Here is a 15947-nt window from a genome sequence, read left to right as displayed (position 1 = left end):
AAGGGAAAAAGAAGTGTCCCCATTTCACAGCGAGAGAGGAGATATAACAAACAACTCGCTGATTTACGGTGTTAAAAGCCTGTGGCATCGCTTTTTCCGAGCTCTGTGCCCAGAGGGTCAGCCCTAAAAAGGCTCAGCTCTCCGGACACACAACCCACAGCAGCAAACCTGCTGCTCCCGATGTTCCGTATTTTCTCGCAACACTTCGGTCAGGGGCACCAACCTAGAATCAGCATCTCCTCCAGAGCCACGAAAATCTGGCACCCTGAAGGCACACTAATCTTCCAGGCTGCGTCTTTGGGATACCAAAAAGCAGCCGGTCGTGAGGCCCTGTGAGTGGGTCCCATTCCCACAAAGAACCAAAGACAGAGAATAACTCCAGGTCAGGGTCTTCAAAATAAACTTGTAAAGGAGAGAAAAAAGAGATATCAAAGATAGGAGTAGAGCTGTTTCTGAAGATGCAAGCAAAGGAGTCATTGCTTAGCACCATCATAACTTAGCTCCACCCCTGCACATGCACGCACCTTTTGCTACTCGTGCACAGAGGAATTTAAACTGCGCACAAAATGTTGTCCTCTACCTCGTTGGCATGTTAAATATATTTCACGATCATACACAATCACAGTTCATTTTCCAGTTTCTGATGCGGATGGTGTTTGCAACACAGAGTTTGCAGTGATTTGCTTGCAGATTTTAGAAATGGCTTTTTTTATACTGTTTTATTGAAGAAATTATTGATTCACTATTTTGAATTCCAAAGAAGCAAAGAGCATGAAGCACAAAAGGTCTGCTAGTTCATTTAAAGAGGAATGGCTTAATGAAACAGTAAAAATGGCTACACTATAAGCTCATGAGGTCAGGAACATGCAGCTATGAGAAATATTTATATACAATACAGAAACTGGTATTACTTGTGTGTATTGTCACAGTGCAGAAGTTGCAGGAGAAATTGCAAGTGAGAAGTAGAGTGATATTTGCAAACTTGACTTTTTAAAGTATCATTTAGCAAGCAAATCACATATGGATGGTGGTCAAAAGGTCTTACAAGAAAATTCTTCGTTACCCACTACAGGCTTGCTACATATGTTTTGTGAGAGTGCAGATGAACGAGAGCAAAATCAATCAAACTGAAAGTAGATCTAAGTTCTTATTGACAGCATTTTGTTAGCTATTAAAATGAATACCTCTATATATAAAATTCAATGCACACATGTTGTTGTTACCTGGCAAAAAAATTGCACAACACAAGATTTTTGCACACAGTGGTAATTGCTTCTGGTCAAATTAGAGGGAGCATTGGGAGGAACAGAAGGAAAAATTGTCGAGGATGAGGACCAATTCTGCCAGATGGAGGAGGGTAGTGATGGAGAGAACTGGTTGGTTTTTTTATTGATGAAAAAAAGGGAGCGCTTTAAAGCCTTTGTGATAGGGGATAGAGGTATATAGGGACTGAACATCCATGGTGAAAATAAGGTGGTCAGGATCAGGGAATTGAAAGATACTAAGGAGATTGAGAGCGTGAGAAGTATTGTGGATGTAGGTGGGAAGGGACTGAACCAAAGAGGTTAGAGTGGAGTTGAGGTATGAGGACATGAGTTCAGTGGGACAGGAGCAGGCAAAGTCAATGGGCCCACCCAGATAGTCAGGTTTGTAGATATAGGTAAGAGGTAGAAGCAAACTATGAGTTTGGCAGTGAATAGGAGTTCTCCAGAATTGATGAGGTCAGTGATGGTGTTGGAGGCAGTTTTCTGATGGATTGGAGTGAGATCTTCTTCAAGGGGTCTGAGAGTTGCTACCTGGCCTCAGGAAGGTAGGGGTCAGTCTGACACACTACAACAGCACCCCCTTTATCTGCAGGACAATGTATATTGTCTTCTTGCAGGCAGCCACAAAACAAAGAAACACAATAGTATTCACGAAAAACTCCATACCGAAAAGACAGTCAAACATACAGCGTGCGGAAAAGATAGAACAAGTCATGCAAACAATAAAAAATGAGCAAACAAGCAATCCACAGAACATGAACAGCAGCGTCCCAGACAGGAAGTCCACAGATACTTAGCGTCACTGGTCCAGGAGCCCGATGACTGCAGGCCACAGCCATGGAGCTAGGCTCAGCGCTGAGGCAAGTAAAGCCTCACAGAGTAGTCCTTTGCCCTCAGCCTCAGAACCTTAATCTTTTTAAGCTGGCTCGGCGCTTAAATTGGCCAAAGATGGGTTCATTACCTGCTCTCGGGTTTGGGCCCCAGCCTTCAATCAACCCCAAATCAGTCTGGCCCCAAAATCCACTCCAGCAATGGCCGCCCCGGCTGTACCTATATTCTCGAGAGTCCAGTTCTCCAAATTTAGTATTCGCCAAATACCACAACAACACCAGGTCATGCAGACTGTTCAAAAGCAAATGAAAGGCTGCGGATTGCAGTGGTCGTAGCCCTGGAAAAGTATATTAGTAGAATTGTTAGTAGTTTTGTTAACTATCTGCAAAGCATTGGTGTGTCTCGCCAGCACCATCTTCAACAGGAAAATCCAGTGGTGCAGTGGACAAGAAATAGTGATGATGTACTGATTCAAATCACAGTCATTTGAACCAGTGTGTTATTGGTGGAATTCCTATGCAATCACTGCCCTCTTCCCTCTTGGTGACAGTGCTTAGGTTTGAAAAAATAGATAACAAATTGTCATACTACATGTTGTGGATAGAAGGAGGTATTGAAATTTAAGATCATGGAAATGTTTGGAACTCTTTTATCTCCTTCCTTTCCAACAATCTACAATGTAGTTGTATGGAACAGGCCCCAAAATGTCCATCCAAACTGGTCCCATTTACCTTCATGAGGAAATCTGCAGATGCTGGAAATTCAAGCAACACACACACAAAATGCTGGTGGAACACAGTAGGCCAGGCAGCATCTATAAGGAGAAGCACTGTCGACGTTTCGGGCCGAGACCCTTTGTCAGGACACAATATTTACCTTCATATTAGCACATAATTTCTTAATCTTTCCTCATTCATGTACCTGTTCAGTTGTTGAGGCCTCCATTGGTCAGAGTTGACCGTGGATATTGCGTCCTAGCTGTCGAGATATGCAAACCTGGGCAGTACGATATGGAGAGCAAGCTGTTGTCTATTTAGGAAGCCTCCCATCTCCACACACTTGATGAACCCAAAGGAACGGCAGAGACTGATACAGTTTGGTACTAGTAGTGCTGGAGAAGTTGCCAATCAGCTTTGAACTCAACGTAGGACTCCCTTGCGGACTCCAGCTCCGGATTTTTCCTCATTGTCCCCATTACCATAGCCTACCTGGCTATGTATGTAGGCCTCTGTTAGTCTCGTGACACCATGGATTTGCGCCTTTGAAAGTTTCCAGGGCGCAAGCCTGGACAAGGTTGTATGGGAGACCGGCAGTTGCCCAAACTGCAAGTTTCCCCTCTCCACACAGGAGAAGGGCATTAGGACCCATACAGCTTGTCGTCGCAGAGCAATGTGTGGTTAAGTGCCTTGCTCAAGGACACACGCAGCCTCAGCCAAGGCTCAAACTAGCGACCTTCAGATCACTAGATGAATGCCTTAACCACTTGGCCACGTGCCAACACCTGGCTGTGACAACCTTAAGGAACCTGTTCAACTCTTTTCCAAAGGCTGTTACTTTACCAGCCTCATCCACTTCTGGCAGGTCATTCCACATAAATATCATGCTTTGTGGGGAAAAAAAAGTTGCCCTTCAAGTTCATATTAAATATTTCCCCTCTCACCTTAAACTTATGCCCCCCTGTAGTTCTTGATTTGCCAAAGCTGTATGCCCCACATAATTTTATACATCTCAATAACATCGCTTCACAGTCTTTTACGCTCCAAGGAATAAAACCCTAGCCTGATCAACATCTCCCTGTAACTCAATCCCTCAAATCCTGAGAACACCCTTGTAAACTTTTCTGCAATCTTTCCACTGCTACGTAATTTTTTTTTGTCATCACATACCCTGGTATCGTTGCAGAATTATGAGGTGCAGCATTTGTTTTTTTCTAAATTTTTTTTTACTTTATTAAACAAACACATAGCTACAAACAAGCATCGGCTATCAGTCCACAGTTCTGCATTTGATAATATTACTTTCTTTTCCTCTTGTGAGTGATGCCTGATCAGTGTTTTTATATTCCCATCACTCATATTGTTTTTAGTGAAGATTTTCGTTTGAGAAATTTGGATGGACACTTAGAATTTGATCTTGTCAATACTTCTCAAGCAAGATTCTTAGGCTTGTATGGCTTCCATTGTTTTCCTTTGCTTGATTTTGCAGCCATTTCTATCCTCAATGTTATGAATAGTGTAAAATTCTCTCCTCTTTGTTGTCCTAGGTCCATGGATGTAGTGCACATGCCAAAGCACACGCCCGAAAACTCATCAGTAGAGAAGGTGTTCTATACGCAGGCAGCAGCTCTAAAGACAAAACATTAGATCCAGTGAAGAGGGCTCATCTACAGAGAAAACTGGGAAAGAAAATTGATCAGCTAGCTAGCCAACGAAGTGCCAAAAAGGAAAGTAAAAATTGAAGTACGATGCTGTACCATAAATTTATTTAAGAACCTATTTATTTCCCATTTTCTAACATTATCAACATAACTTCTAGAAAACAGTAATAAATATTTTTGATTACACTAAAATAATTATGGAAAGTAACTTTGGCTCTTCTGTGAATGTTATGGATTGTGTAGTAATGGGCATTGTTGAGGCACAGTTTCTCATTCTTTTAGTGGCAACTGATGTTGGAAAAGCCAGCAAAAACTACAAGTCATAATCCAGGCACCAATTCCACTGTGATGGATAGCAATCATCTGTAGCAATCAGGTGGTCATTATTGATCATTTAACTGTGTTTGAAAACATCTGTAACATAATGGAAATTGACAGATTGGGACTACTTATTTCCAAATGTCTTACTGATCAGTAAAAGTATTATAAATATTTGTCAATATCTACAGAACTATTTTCTATTTCCCCAATTTAAAAAATAAACTTAATTAATTTCTGACTGAACTCCCCTAAATGTGCAAGCTATTAATACACCTCCAGACTTGCATGCTTCCACAGTTGTTCTAAGAGATAACATTGACTATGAGGAGAACTTGAACAGGGGTCTTAAAGGATAGGTACCCAAGTTCAGGTATTTCAAACTTCTAAGGAAGTAGAGGCGCTTTCCTCATAATTGCACTTATGTGCTTGGCCCAGGACAGATTCTCTGAAATGATTAACACTGAGGAATTTAAAGTGGCTGATCCTCTTCACCTTTCTGATTCTCCAATGAGGACTGGCTCACTGGCTCCGATTTACTCCTTGTGAAGTCAATCTTCAGCTCTTTGGTTTTGCTGACATTGACTGAGAGGTTGTTGTTATGACACCATTCAGCCAGATTTTCAATCTCCCTCCTGTATGCCGATCTTTGATTCGGCTAATGACAGTGATGGCTTTAGCAAACTTAAATATGGCATTGGAGCAGTGCTTAGCCTCACAGTCAGAATTTAAATCGAGTATAGCAGGAAGCTAAGCACACAGCCTTGTGGTGCACCTGTTCTGATTGAGATTGCGGAGGAGATGCTGTTGCAAATCCAAACTGACTGCGTCTGCAAGTGAGGAAATCCAGGATCCAATTGCACAAGGTGGCAATAAGGCTAAGGTTTTGAAGCTTATTGATTAGTTTTATGGAGGAAATAGTATTGAATACCGAGCTTTGTCGATAAAGAGCATCCTGATGTATGCATCTTTGCCGTCAGTCCAGGGTTGAGTGAAGAGCCAATGAAATGGCATCTGCTTTGCAAATATAAAATATATAAAGTTTACTTAAAATGATTCATTTTTGCTAACCAATGCTTCAATGAAATGTATGGATTTTGAAACAAAGGCATGGATGTCGTAGTTGAAATGATAATTAAAGTCCAGTTGCATGGTCTTTACACTGTTAGAAGGATAGCAACTTCTGAAGTACTGCATGAACATGTGGAATGAAAGCTGTAAGTTATTGCCCATGATTTTCTGATTCCCCTCCCCCTCAAAGTGTGTTGTTTTGCAAAAATTTCAGAAATTCTAATTTTACTTGAGATTTGTAATTCCCTCATTTCAAATATTCCAGTAAAATTATTTTTTGTTGAATTGATATCTCAACTATCTTAGTTATATTTATTTTGAATATTATAAACTGTTTAAAAAAACTGACTCAAATTGCCCTTTCTCAAATTGCGCTGGTTGCAGTCTGTGTGTGTTTAATCAGATTGCTGATAGCAACTTTTATCATTGAAGAGAAATGCTTTTTATTGAAGTTAGCACCATCACTTCAGTCATGACTGCAAAATTTGGACTTGAATCTCTTGCTCTAGGAACAAAATGCTGGCTTGTCTATTATTCTAGACATTGATTAATGAAAATAAATGCAAAACAAATTATTCTTTCTGGTGACTCAGTGTCAATATGGCTTAATGCCCAACAATTTATAAGTGAAAAAAGGCATCATCAGTCTTTTTCGATAGTAAGCAGTTAAGGAAGCTTAAATCATTTGTGCAAACCAGAGCCTAGTATTGACCAATGTAAAATTATTCAACAAGACTTCCTGTGATGTTTTGAATTATTCCCATGCTCTTCCTTCATGAGCAGCTAACAGGAGAAATGACAAGGGTTTCAGTATAGACAACACACAATATACCTTTTCCCTGAATTCTTGGCTTGATTACTGATATCCTGGGTGATGCATATGAAGTTTAATGGAACTTTTGCATATGACTTGCAAGACACTCCAATGGTATGCACTGAAGTGGTTAAATTTTCCTACATAATAACAAGAAAATGATTGTATAATTTCACAGCAAAGTGCTTTTTTTATGTACACCCAGCTGCACTATCCCATGTTAGATATAAAGTACAGATTACACTTTGGTCTGACAGTTCACATATTTTATTGCTCCCGTGAAATGTATTCAACCTGAAACTCAACTAGATTAAATGTTGAGCATCTTAAATAATCAATGGTTGTAACATAAAGGGAAAGGGATAAATCATGCTTTAGAAGATCAACAGCTTTCCAAATAGGTCATGCCACATCTTTATATGGAAAACACAAGGAGAATGACCAGGGCCCATTGACAGTTCACTAACCCACTGTTCTGAATCATGGGCTTGGGCAGGATTTTGAAAGACTGCTGGTGAATTTCCATATGTTGTATATGGAACCACAAAGTTGTCGCCACTACAGAGATTTGGCTGTCTCAAGGCCAGGAATGGGTGCTGGATATTCAGGGGTTTTGATGTTCTGAAAGTGACAGAAAGGGAGGTAAAAGCAGCAGGGGTGGCATTTCTAATCAAGGATAGTATCACAGCTGCAGAAAGGAACAACATCATGGAAGGATTGTCTACTGTGGGTGGAAGTCATAAAGAGGAAGGGAGCAATCACTGTATTGGGAATATTCTATAGACTATCCAATATCATTAGACATTGAAGACGGATCAGGAGGCATATTTTGGAAAGCTGCAAAACTAACAGGGTTGAGGTCATGGGTAATTTCATCTTCCCTAAAATTGATTGGCACTTCCTTAGTGCAAAAGGTTAGATCGGCAGAATTTGTCAGGTGCGTCCAGGAAGGATTTCTGACCCAATATGTAGACAGGCCGACTAAAGGAGAGGCCATACTGGAATTAGTACTAGGCAATGAACCAGATCAGGTGTCCTATCTCTCAGTGGGTCACCATTTTGGAAACAGTGACCACAACTCCCTGACCTTTTATCATGGTATTGGACAAGGATAGGAACAGATGGTATAGGAAAGTACTATGATGCTATTAGGCAGACATTTGGGAGTGTAAATTAGGAATTAATGTACTCAGGGAAATGCAAAAGAGAAATGTAGAGATTGTTTAGTGAACACTTGCATAGGGTTCTGGTTAGGTTGTCCCATTGAAGCAGGGAAAGCATGGTGGGGTGAAGGAACTATGGTCGACAAGATATGGAACATCTAGTCAAGAGGAAGAAATAAGCTTATTTAAGGTTTAGGAAGCAATGATCAGACAGGGCTCTAGCAAGTTACAAGGTAGCCAGGAAGGAGCTTAAGAATGGAATTAGGAGAGCTAGAAGGGGACGTGAGAGGGCCTTGGCAAATAGCATTAAGGAAAACACTAAGGTGTTCCACACATAAGTGAAGAATGGGAGGGTGGCTAGAGTGAGGGTAGGACTGATCAGAGATGTAAGAGAAAACTTGTGCCTTAAGTAAAAGGATGTAGATAAGGTCCTTAACAAATACTTAAATATTCACCAGTAAGAGAGACCTTGACATTTGTAAGGACGGCGTAAAACAGGTTGATATGCTTGAACATGTCAACTTTAAGAAAAAGGATGTGCTGGAAATTCTGAAAATCATTAGGATAGATAATTCACCAAGGTTGGATGGGACATACCACAGGTTACTATGGGAAGCGAGGAAAGAGATTTGATGAAGATCTTTGTATCTGTGATGGGGTCCTGAATTACCCCTATGAACTGTGTTTTTGAAAAGAGTGGGAGTTGTTGTTCAACACTGGACACCTTGTGAGAGAGAGAGAGAGCGAGAGAGAGAGAGAGAGAGAGAGAGATATGGCTGTTCAGCATGGTGAGATAAATAGGAGGTCTGCTGATGGACCTACAGACACATGGTTTTGGACACTGAATGAGCTTTGCTGTGCCCACAGAAAAGGTGGGTTTTGGAGGATCGATCAGTAGCTCTCGCAGTGTGAAAAGGGTGTGACCGGTGGGGAGTTATTCGTGTGTCCAACCCTCGCCTGGGTTAATAATTCCACCACAGAAGAATGGTCCCCTTTGTTGTGGTCACAGTCGTTGACTTTCGAAGGATTTTGGAGGACAATGGGACGATCAACGGCGTCAGCTTAGATGAAGACTCAAAACTCTCTCTCTCTCCATCACTACTCGTTTCAATACCACAAACTGAACTGAACTGTACTCATCATCGTAAGACTGTATCCGTTTACCCCTAGGCTTGAAGAAGCTTGCTTTTCCTATTTCCACATTTATATATAATCATTATTAACCTGTTTGATATATCTGCATTTATATTACTGTATTGTGTAGTTATTAATAAATAGCATTTGTTTATAGCAATACCAGACTCCACGGTGTTTTCTATTTCTGCTGGTTCTTTAACCCGTCACGGGGTACGTGGCACATCTCACTGGCCTTCAGATGACTGGAGGATAGCAAGTTTGGGCTTTTCTCTCTGAAGCGAAGGAGGATGAGAGGTGACTTGATAGAGGTGTACAAGATGATAAGAGGCTTAGATTGGGGGGGGGTAGCTGGAGACTCTTACCCCAGGGCAGAAATACCGGTAGTTAATACGATGGGTCGTAATTTTAAATGAATTTGAGGAAAGTTTGTGGGGACTTAAGAGGTTAAGTTTTTTTTAACACAGAGAATGGTGAGTGTGTGAAATGCACTGCCCAGGGTGGTGTTAGAGGTGCATACATCAGGGGCGTTTAGAAACTCTTAGGCATATCAATGGAGGACTGCTTAGGAGGGAAGGGTTAGATTGATCTTAGTGTAGCTTAAAAGGTCAGCAACATTGTGGGCCTCAGAGCATGTACTGTTCTGTGATGTTCAATGCAACGCATTTATATATTTTTTTAGATTAAAGTAATTAAGCAGATTCTAGAAATATTCTTGCTTACTCATTACCAAATTTAATGACGTATGTCAGTGATAATAAACGTGATTCGGATTATCTTAATTATTATTTATGGTTAAATGCTAGTTTGCATATACAACTCAATCGTCTGCCTTTTGATGAGTTCAGCAGCCACCATGTTACTGTGTCTGCTTTTTTTTAAATCATCCTGCTTGAGGAGACCTTTGAAACATAGAAAAAGGTCTACCCTTAGTGCTTCTCCCTACAGATGCTGCCTGGCCTGCTGTGTTCCACCAGCATTTTGTGTGTGTTGCTACCCTTTAACACTCTGTTTCTTTTCAGGGGATGACAATTAACAGCTACATTTTTGTATTTGCGTATGTATTTTACATTACATTGGCCATGGGGAAGAAGCCACTTTAATATTACTGCATGAAGAATTCCTTACAGTGGCAAAGAAATATTGCTTCTATACTATTGGAGTAATAGGATTAGAAATGTGTGTTTTAAATGAAGTCTCTTAAGAGTGATATAAAAATTAAACAGAAATGTAGTTTTCAAGCTTCTAGAAGCTATTTTCATTGGAACACCAAAATCAAGAAAGCCTTCAGCAACTTTATATGGAGGCAATAAAGATAAGAATGATTCCATTAGTTTTCAATCTGCAGTGGGGAGAGAGGTATGCGTGGCCAATTTCACTTGGGTCCATTTCCTCCATGTTCTCAATACAATTTTGATCAAAAACTTCAGGGCCTCACAATTTCTGGTTGGATGTCTTGTGTTTATGCTGCCTTCTCTTTGTAAAAGAATGTTGAAACATATAAATATCAGGAACTCATTTTGTAGCACAAAGCAGGATTCTGTAGATTGTGCAGAAAGTTTTCAAAACAATGTTTTTACATGTCAACACTTTTAAAGATAACTTGCCACCTGAATCTATATCCTACAACACCAAGCTTGGCAAGGGTTCAACAAGTTGAAGTCTAAGGCATTTTATGGGATTGGACTATAGCAATGGTTCCCAAACCATTTTGGGTTACTGTGTACTTGGCTCCCAAGCCACATCCTCAGCTCTCTTTCTGGCCATTACATAAAAACTGTAAAGAATTTTGGTTTGAGATACACTGCAAAAGAAAATCGGAACTGCAAATGCAAATCAGTGACAAAGAGTTGCAAAACCTACTCAAAGCTATTTAAAACTATAAAATTACTACTTTTTAATTACAACAAAAACAATTTTCATCAACAATTTTAGAGCGTACATGAGTCCAACTATTCACTACTTTCAATGAGATGAATGGTCTTGGTGCAGTGATATCAGCGTCTCATCATCAGGATGAATGGATTTATTGTGAGGCTGATATTTATTGTGACTTCACTGATCGAGGTCAGCTGTGGATTTTGCATTCTAGCTGTGATAACAAGCCTGTAGGCAAACAAGGGCAGTATGATATGCAGAGCAAGCTGCTGCCCATGCAGCAGTCTCCTCCCTCCACACAGCTGATGAATCCAAAGGAATGGCAGAGACCAATACAGTTTTGCACCAGCTGCGTCACAGGAGTGGCCTGTTAGCGTTGAACTCAGTACTATCTGAGGGACTTCAGCTCTAGATTTTCCCTCAGGGTTTACTCCTAAGGCCTTTCTCAAAAGTGGGTATAGCTGAAAGGCAACAAAGATTTGAGATCAGAGTTTTCTCCTGGGTGAGCTGCAAGTCAAGTCAAACGAGCCCCATCTGCCCAAAGGAACTGGTGTTAAGGTGACAGTAATCCACATTTACCCCTTCTCCTGTTGGTAGAAATGGTTCTGTCAGGTTTAGGAACCAAGCCACACATAAAGGAGCTGGATTTGATTATGAGAAGCTACTTGAGATGCACACTGTTGGGAGGATTTAATAGATAGTCGGTGCTTATCCCCCACTACCCCAACTCCTCTGGATATGACAATCTTAAGAATTTATTACTCAATCTGTAATTTAAATCAAGAGAAGATTCTGAAATCTCTCTGACATGTTTATGAAGCTCACCCCGATGGGCACAGGATACTTGAAGGTCATCATCTGATGTTCCTTCTTTATTTTTCAACTCAGGCTCGTAATTTGGAAAAGGTTGCCATGGCCTATATGCACTTAAATGGGGTTAATTTGCATAAAGATGTGGGGACAGCTGATTGGACTTTGCTAATATTCACATCACTTCCTTGTAATTGTAGACTGATTTTATTAATCTTTGGAAACAATTCTGATAAATAAGCAATGCTATGCCTAATATTCTTGAGTTGGTTTCCAAAAGCACATTAAAGCATCTTAGGCAGTTTCCTTTTGAGAGCCAACTGACTTCTGTGTGCAACAGCAAGCATTCAAACTGTTCATCATTCTCAAAACAAAGCTCTCGAGATAGTCAACAATTGAAAGCATGGGACTTAATTTAATGATTTGTGCAGCCGATCACTTAGCTTTTGGTGAAAAGGTGTTGTCTATGAAGTACATACTGAATGGTAAATATGTCTGATACAGCATTTTTCAAGAAGTAATAACCCCATGGTGGTGTCTTGTCATTAATGGTGCCTCATCTGTTGCACAACCAAGAATGTTCGTGAGTGGAATGTCCTCTTTGAAAAATTGCTCAGCAACCTGAAATATTGATTCCCCTTTCTTATCTGTTTCTAGTCCCCTTACAAATAACAACTCTTGAAACACGGTTTAATCTTTTATGAAATGAACATAACCAAGAAGTGAAGGTTTGTTGCCTGGCAAAATTGACTCATCCAACTGCAGAGCAAATTCTATTGTTGTAAGTATGTTGCACAATGTGTTATCAAACATTTCATCTATTCATCTTTGAACAGAATTGTCACTGAACGGAATTGAATTATTTGGTCTGGTGACTTATACAAAACTGTATCCTGAATTTCCCTTACTGCTGGTTGAATGAGTTCTTCTCCAATTGTATGGGGTTCTCCAAATTTAGCAATGAGCAATGGAATGTTGTATGAAATGCACAAACCATCACTGTTTTATTGTGAGGTGGTTTCCATTTCTGAAAGTTTTCATTATTGATAATAAGCCAAGTTCTTGTTTGTTGTATCGGAGTGTATTCTCTTCAAATGTTCAAGGAGCCTGCTGGTTTCATTGCCTCATTTGAAAAAACATTTTCACACAACAGGCACAATGGCTGGTGTTAGGTGCTTGGTGCTGGTATAAATCCATATTTCCGATATTCCACACTTTACTGTCTACACTTCTTTTTCATTTGCTCTGGTTCTGCTGTTTTTGTTATGGATTAACAGCCGTGGTCAATTGCCCATTGTTTAAGTCCAAACCTCAAGCACTGCAATAATAAAGACAAACATTATGGCATCATTATAGTGCAGACAAAACCTGACTCTAAAGGTACATTAAGTGAGGCAGTGATATATCGATTGGGTTGTGGGTTAGAGGAACGTGGTCAAGACCTTGGAATGCCAAATCCTAATTCCCAGGAGTTATGTCAATGGGTGATTGGAGTATGGGAATTGTACTAGCTAACACTACCACAGTAGTGAACAGCAATAATGTGTGGCGGAGCCCGGCAATAACATGATTTCTTCGGTCCTGATTTCTCATGGTGTGCCAAATACAGTTGTGTCACATTGATTTTCAACAACTATAACGCGCATTGAGCAAAGTCTAAGAGGGCAGTAGGTTAGCAAGGGATGAAGTGATTACGTGATCATTGTAATCAATTTTGAGGTACAGTAGATCAAATGCTTATAAGTAATTCATTTCTTAAATGAAGCCTGTAATCCCTCAGCTTCCCCCCTTTATTTATTGCCACCTTTGGAAGCCCCCATCACCCCCAGGAGGGGTGATATTGGCCACTTTAGGAACCATTGGACTATAGTCAGTATAAAAAATGTGGGGAACCTATTTGTGATGTCATAATTTGTACATCAGCTTTGCTTAGTTTACCATGAGTGTTTCAATTATTGACTAGTTTGTATAACTGATATAAATTACATGCAAACAGAAATCCATCATCTTTATATCCCTTAAAGTTACCCTGTAGTCCCTGAAACAATTAGCTACATTGCAAACCAATCTTATTAAACTTCAATTTATTTTTCAACAAACATAACACAATGTTTTATAATGAACAACGTATTTCCAAAACAAAAGAATAGGACAAAAGAAAACAAAACTCTCCTGGAGTGTATTATGCATTCAGGTCTGATAGCTATTACTCTGCATTCAAACAGTTTCATTGAACTTTTTAAATAAGATATACCTTTTATTCTCTGTGATAAAAGTTACACATATGAGATTAACTTTCAGGTTCAAATTTTCAGAAGGAAGGTTAACTTACAGGTGAGTCAATGGTAAGGAAGGCAAATGAAATATTATCATTCACTTCAAGAGGACTAAATTATAAAAACAAGGTTGCAATTCTAAGGCTTTATATGGTATTGGTCAAAATGTATTTGGAGTATTGTGAGCAGATTTGGACGTCTTATAAGAAAAGATGTGCTGGCATTGGAGAGGGTCGAGGGGAGAGTTGCAAGAATGATTCCAGGAATAAAAGGGGTTAACATATAAGGAGCACGTGATGGCTTTGGGCCTGTTCTCACTGGAGTTTAGAAGAATGGTGGCGGGAGTTGTTCTTATTGAAACCTATTGAACAGTGAAAGGCCTAGAGTGGATGTGGAGAGGATGTTTCCTATAGTGAACCAGAGGACACAACCTAAGAATAAAGGGAGATTCATTTAGAACAGAGATAAGGAGAAATATCTTTATCCAGAGTGTTATGAATCTGTGGAATTTGTTACCAGAGACTGTGGTGGAGCTCAAGTCATTTGATAAGTTCTTGATTAGTCAGGGAGTCAAAGGTTAGAGGGAGATGGCAGGAGAATGGGGTTGAAAGGGATAATAAATCAGCCATGATGGAATGGTGAAACAGACTAAATGAGCTGAATGGCCTAATTCTGTTCCTATGTCTTATGCAGATGTTCAGAATACTTTCCTGATGAAACTTAGGAAAGGGTCTTTAAAAGATAGTTTCCTGTTGCCTTGTTTCTACCGTGTCCGTTTTTAAAGTTTTAAAGTATTTGCAATTGGAAAGCTTTGTATCCTCTGTCAAGAGTGTAGAAGCTAATAGCTGCTTTTAAGATAAATAATTTGTGTACTGTATAAAGGTTGGTACAATCACAAAGGACTATGAAATTATCTGAACTCTTGCCCATGGAATTATCTTCTCCTTTCTACTTAATTCAGGTTTAATGTTCTTTTTTACTGGTAGATATTTTTTAAGAACAGTCTCTTATTTGAATGGAGTTGGTGACCTCAACTTGTCATTATACTTAGGAGAAATAAGCTACCTTCGAACCAATTATTTGTCTCCCCATCAACATTGTAATGACCTGGTATTAGTCATTATTTTTAACTAGCTTATTCTTCTTCAGCTTTGGCTTTGCATCAATTAACTGTTGCAATTCTTAATTTGTAACAATGATGACACTTAAAGTATGTCAAATGCAAAGGAATTCAGATGCTGAAATCTAAAATAAAACAGTTATCTGGAGATTACATTGAAGGGCAAACAGCATTTGTGGAGAGAGCAATTACATTGATGAAACGTTAACATTATTTTCCTTTCCACAGTTGCACTCTAATCTGCTGAATATTAGCAACATTTTATATTTTATTTCAAAAGTACCTTAATGACTGAGAAGTGTCCTAAGGTTGTGGAAGACATCATATAAATGTCTCTTCCCCTACCCTGTTTTAGTAGCAAGGATTTCTCCAGATTCATCCTAGATTTTCAGATATTGACCTAGATGTTGCTGTAAACCAAGAGAAACAAATGATATGAATATTAAGAAGCCATTTTTCATTTTCCCGTTACATTTCTTTCTAATTGTGCAAGTAATGGGAGCAGAAGGAAGAGACTGGTTGTTTGTGATAGATAGGTATCTTGATGGGCAGGTGTTGCTGCTATCTCACAATTTTAGTTCGATCTATGATGTCTGTATATAGTTTGCATGTATTAGTTGCCTTCTCCCACATCTTAAAGGTATGCTGGTATGTTAATTGGTGGTGGGAGACACAAGATGGAGAACATGACCACTTGAGATAGTGTAAGCTAAAGGAAAATTGCTCTGAGAGCCAGCACCAACGGTGAGTTGAATGATCTCCTAACAACTCCTAAAAACTAACAGAACACTGCAGTGCTTATTTTTGAAGATAGCCACATATTTGGAAGATACAATTGTAACTTACAAACACAACTTGCAGATAAATCAGTGTATCTCATGCAAATAAAA

The 15947-nt window shown here is 39.6% G+C and overlaps 1 protein-coding gene across 1 annotated transcript in view; it reads left to right on the top strand.

Annotated features, from left to right (window-relative positions):
• The window catches only part of ighmbp2 (immunoglobulin mu DNA binding protein 2), a 79239-nt gene extending 70106 nt beyond the window's left edge, over positions 1–9133 (top strand). The window contains exon 16 of the mRNA XM_073049224.1: positions 4360–9133. Within this exon, the coding sequence (XP_072905325.1) occupies positions 4360–4554 (195 nt within the window). The 3' untranslated portion in view covers positions 4555–9133. The remainder of the gene's footprint in view (positions 1–4359) is intronic.
• Positions 9134–15947: the final 6814 nt, after the last annotated feature.

Source organism: Hemitrygon akajei, chromosome 6, assembly GCF_048418815.1.
Source record: "Hemitrygon akajei chromosome 6, sHemAka1.3, whole genome shotgun sequence".
Classification (NCBI taxonomy): Eukaryota; Metazoa; Chordata; class Chondrichthyes; order Myliobatiformes; family Dasyatidae; genus Hemitrygon; species Hemitrygon akajei.
The sequence above is the reverse complement of the archived record's forward strand: the minus strand, read 5'-3'. Positions and strand labels throughout refer to the sequence as shown.